This window comes from Triticum aestivum, chromosome 7A (genome assembly GCF_018294505.1).
Source record: "Triticum aestivum cultivar Chinese Spring chromosome 7A, IWGSC CS RefSeq v2.1, whole genome shotgun sequence".
Lineage (NCBI taxonomy): Eukaryota > Viridiplantae > Streptophyta > Magnoliopsida > Poales > Poaceae > Triticum > Triticum aestivum.
The window spans coordinates 111,648,624-111,653,624 of NC_057812.1; the positions used below are offsets into that span (position 1 = coordinate 111,648,624).

At 47.4% G+C, this 5,001-nt stretch overlaps 1 protein-coding gene across 1 annotated transcript; it reads right to left on the reverse strand.

The window, feature by feature from the left end:
• Positions 1-2,684: 2,684 nt before the first annotated feature.
• On the reverse strand, positions 2,685-4,735 carry LOC123151428 (cytochrome P450 709B1). The gene is made up of 2 exons (XM_044571145.1): positions 3,447-4,735; positions 2,685-3,351 (listed from the first exon to the last, which is right to left on the reverse strand). The coding sequence occupies exons 1-2, from the start codon at positions 4,665-4,667 to the stop codon at positions 2,920-2,922; spliced, it is 1,653 nt and encodes a 550-aa protein (XP_044427080.1). The 5' UTR covers positions 4,668-4,735; the 3' UTR covers positions 2,685-2,919.
• Positions 4,736-5,001: the final 266 nt, after the last annotated feature.

Sequence of the window (5,001 nt, forward strand, 5' to 3'; positions counted from 1 at the left end):
GAATCTTTATGCTTGTGAGTACCTCGTTTTTTGATTCTCATCAATATTACTTTTTTCCCTATGAATATTGGCACATTTCATGATTTTGGGCATGCTTCCTCGTGTAGCTTGATTCTGTTAATTTTGATTCACTTATTTCCCGACTACCCCAAGTTTTAGATTATTCACAAAAATGCAATGATCCATAATGAGATGGATGACCTTTCTCTTGCTACTTTGTACCATCAATCCTTTCTTGGTGTCTGAATACCTCACTTCCTTCATTTTGTGAATGTTCAACATCAAAAGTGTTTTCTACCATTCTATCAACACATTCGTGAGTTTACAGTACACTTTCCTTTATATCTTGATACTTTGAATTTGATTTTTTCTTGGTCTTCACTACCCTTAGTTTCTATTCTTCATCAGGTTGTACAACACAATATATGTTCCTGGTCATAGTCGTTTTGGCGCCATTCACAATTAGTATATCATTGGTACCATGCTTCTACAAAAAAAATAACAAAATATGTGTAATCTTTAGAATCATAGTAAAAAAGGTCAATTGTTCAATAACTGTACCTATTATGGATTCATCTATTTTAGAATCTATTAAAAGCATTCCTATAAATAGTGTAATCTTTGTATCCATACTTGAGGATATACTTGTCCAGTCTAAACTGAAATTTCAATCCCAATCCACATATTTTCTGGATTTGTTTTGTCTTTTATTGATATCACAATCCATATATATAAAAAATCTTGCGTCTTAATATTTTTTTCCTTCAGACTCGAAAAATCCTGCAAGTTGATGTATGTAGATCACGTATGTCTAGCTAAAGTTTGAACGTAAAAATAATATCGATATAATATATGGTCCAGTATAGTATACAGTATTGCCTAAATAATGAGATATTATCGAATGTCCCTTCCACATTTCTGCTCAGGTTATTTTTCAAACTTGGGACAATTAATAGAAGTGCTAGCCTTATTTTGAAGTTTTTTCTGCATTTGGCGTGACAAAGGAATACACTAAAGTTACTTCTTGTAGTGTTCTTCTATTATAAAATATATGCTCTTGAATTGTTCCTCACAAGAGGGCTCCTAGCTTTATTTCCTCACACAACGTCGTCTATGTTGCATGTACCTATTTTGCAATGCCAATTTAGCATATACAGAAGTACTAATGGATATGATAGAGAAGTACATGAACTTGTTAATCATATGTTTCATTATCTTGCCATCTATCATATATAGTGCCCTGAAATAATTAGTGTATGATGAGGAAGTTTCAAATTTAGAAAATAAACTTTATAAATCATAGTAGCTTATTTATGATGCATATACAAATACTTTTTAGAGAATTAAACTGACATGTTCATCAAGTAAGTACCATGCCAGGGCTAGTAAATTGGGTGTTGCTGAGGTTAATGGAATCCCATAGCTATTACATGGACCATAACTTTCCAGGATTCCATCCGGTTTAAGAGGCCTGCACGGCACAATGGGGTGAAGGAAAAATTAACTCAACAATAGTTACCAAAAGAATTTAATTCGGCATTTATGGAGGAATTGATTCTTCATCGGAGAGAAAGAGAAAGCCCTAGCTTAAATCGGGCATGCATTGGATACGGCATCAATTAAGGCCTTGCATGCTGCTCCATATCCCATCGCTTGCATGCAGCCTCACGGCTCGCAACGTTCCGCGTTTCTAGCTAATTAATTCTCCGAATTAGCAAACACATAGCCAACTAAGCGTAGCTAAATAATATGGCATTAATAACTACACAGGCCTATAAATCCGCTCGGCTCTTCCTGGTTCTCCAGCCTTTAAACACTGGGCGAGTAACCTGCAGGAAAAAAAGAAAATGAAACTTAAAGACAATCTAAAGTAACACAAAAGTGTTCAGATTATTATAAATTAACAAATTGGAAAGAAAGGGGTATGAAACTTTGATCGATCTGCTATTGATTGTCATGTATGTACGTAAGCAATATGAACTGCGTACTGTAACAAAAAAAGCCATATATGTAGCGAATAATTGGGAAAAAAATTAAAAAGTATCTTAAAGCGAAAGCACACAATAGTGGGAGAAAGGAACCTGATCTACATCAAGAAAATAAATATGAGGCAGTATGCCCTTTGACCAGGCCAGATCCATGCCCCAACCTTCTGCCATGAGTTTCAAGAGAGACAATTGATTTGTTTTCCATGAGGGAGAGGTGGAAAGGAAAGGAATAGAGAGGAAGGGACGGAGTAACCATTTGTTTTGTTTTCACGTGTGGAGAGGATGAAGTGGGGAAGGGACAGTTGAAGACTTTCTTTTCTATCGTAGGGGAGAGAGAGATAGGAGATAAAAAAGGGAGGTTGTGACGGTGGAGTAAAATTAGGATCCAATCTTTTCTTTAAAACAGGATCCAATCTCCTTTGGCATGTACGGGGGACTTTTTTATCTCTTATGCCATCTATAAATAAGGTCTTCATTTTAAACTTTTTTCCAGATTATTATGATTAATGTGGAAATTATATGGATTAATCTACACCGTAATAACATGGTCCCACCAGATTAACGGCTCTAATTTTCTGATTAATGTGGTAATTTCTTGGGAGTCTGTAATTAGTATAGGTATAGATAGATAGATAGATAGATAGATAGATAGATAGATATAGATAGATAGATAGATAGATAGATTAGAGTGAGGATAAACCTTTTTCTCTTTAGCTGGAGTGAGGATAAACCTTGGCAATTAGTCAATCAGAGAGAGGACTAGGAGAAATTAACCTCAATGAGCAGTACTTATAAAAACACCTCACGTTCTTCTGCTCACAAATGCTAGAGGTATACGTAGTGAAGATACAAGCCCACAGCTCAAAACCCAAAACCAAAAAGATACAAGCCCACTCATGTACTTATTTTGTACTTCAAAGAGGCAGCTGCTCTACTGACCCAGGAGCTTGAGCAGCACGGGGAGCCCGCACTTGGGCTGCAGCGTCAGGAACTCGGCCGGCGCGTGCACGTACTCCGGCGCCACCTCGAACTCGAACCGGCGCAGGATCACGGCGAGCGTCGCCTTGGCCTCCAGCATCGCGAAGTCCTGCCCGATGCACGACCGCGGGCCGGCGGAGAAGGCCAGCATCGCGCTCGGGTGCTTCGCGGCTCTGCCCACGCCGTTCTGAAACCGGTCCGGCTTGAACTCGCCGGCGTCCGCGCCCCACACCTCCTCGTCCCGGTGCATGATCGCCATCGGGATCATGGTGGTCGTGCCCTTGGGGATCTTCACGCCGCCGAGCTCCGTGTCCGCCCTCGTCTCCCTCGCGATCATGATCACTGCGCCGTAGAGCCTCAGCGTCTCGTACAGCACCATCGTCGTCTGCCATCATCGATCACAGGTGAAGTGCGTGTCACTCGTCGTTGTGTGGAGTGTGCATTAAGTGGGTCAGAATGATGGGACAGGCAGGGGCTTACCAGCTTGAGCTTGTTGAGCGCGTCGCCCTGCAGCGGCGTCCCCGTGCCGCCGCACTCTCGGAGGACCTCCTCCCTCAGCTTCTGCTGCCATTCCGGGTGCGTGCCGAGGAGGAAGATGGCCCAGGTAAGGAGGTGCGAGGTTGTGTCGTGCCCGGCGAAGAAGAAGGTCTTGCACTCGTCGATGATCTCGTCCATGCTAATGGCGGCCGCCTTCTGCCCGCCGGCGCCGGCCGACGAGTTGGCCTCGAGCATCAGGCCAAGCAAGTCGTTGCCGTAGCCTTTGGCCTCCTTGGCGGCGGCCTGCCGCTCGCGGATGATCGCCATGAGCGTGCCGCGCACCTTTCCCGTGAGCTGCCGCCGCCGCTGGTTGGTCTTGGTGGGGAGGTACTCGAGGCCCGGGACGCGGACGTTGTTCATGGTGGAGAAGGCGATGTACTGGAGCTCCCGCTGCGCCACAAACACCTCCTTCCCCTCCCTGTAGCTGCTCCCGAACGCCGTGTGCGAGATCACGTCGGCGGTCAGCTCCACGAACTGCTGCCCGACGTCGTCCACCCTCGCCACGCCGCCGTCGCTCGCCGCGGCGAGCGCCTCCCACGGCCGGACCATGTCCCCTGCGCACTCCGCCATCGTCCTGGTCATCATTTTGAGCTTGTCCATGGTGAACGCCGGGTGCACGATGCGGCGGTGGCGCGCCCAGTCGTCGCCGTCGGAGAAGACGAGGCCCTTGCCCAGCAGGGCCAGGAAGTTGGGCCCCGGGTTGGGCTTGCCGTACAGCCCGGTCTTGTTGGACAGGATCTGCTTCACCATGTCGTGGTCGCCGACGCAGAGCGACGGCGTATACCCCGACCACGAGAGGAAAACCTTACCGTAGGACGCCACCCACGCCTTGTACTGCGGCATCACGCGCGCGATGATGTCGTGGGAGCCGAGGTCGAGCACGTCGTCGGCCGTCGCCGCGCGCATCGCCATGACCTGCTCGTTGTTGCCGACGAAGAACCGGTACGCCGGCCCGCGGATCCCCTGCCGCCGGAAGGCCCTCGCGACGGCGTAGGGGCGCCACACCAGGTGCACCGCCGCCGTCCACAGCGTGGTTGCCAGCACCACGGCGAGCGAAGCCAGGACCAGCCCTGCAGCGGGCGCCATAGCCACCATGGCGTGCGACGATCGACCGGTGAAGCTCAGCTCTCGGGAAATGGTTGATGTGCTGATGATTGTGTCCATGCGCGCACGTATATATATATATATAATAAGTACGTATGATGTTGCTGCACTGGTCGATTGGGGGCTTGCGTTTGTAGGTTTCGGGGGCGGCCGGCGATCTCGCGTAGGCAGCTAGCATGGTTGTCGCCGATGACCGCGATCGGTTGTGCAACCCGGCATGGTTGTCTGTTTGCTAGATCATGGTGCGGTGTTTGGTGACGAATTGGCGCCGCTTGGCAACGTTCTTGCAGGGTGTTTCATGAGCTCATGGATGACGTGCAGACTTCTGTAAATGAAAAAACAGGGAGTAAACACCGTAGCGCAAGCCACAGACTAATAAAGTACCGATAGCTTA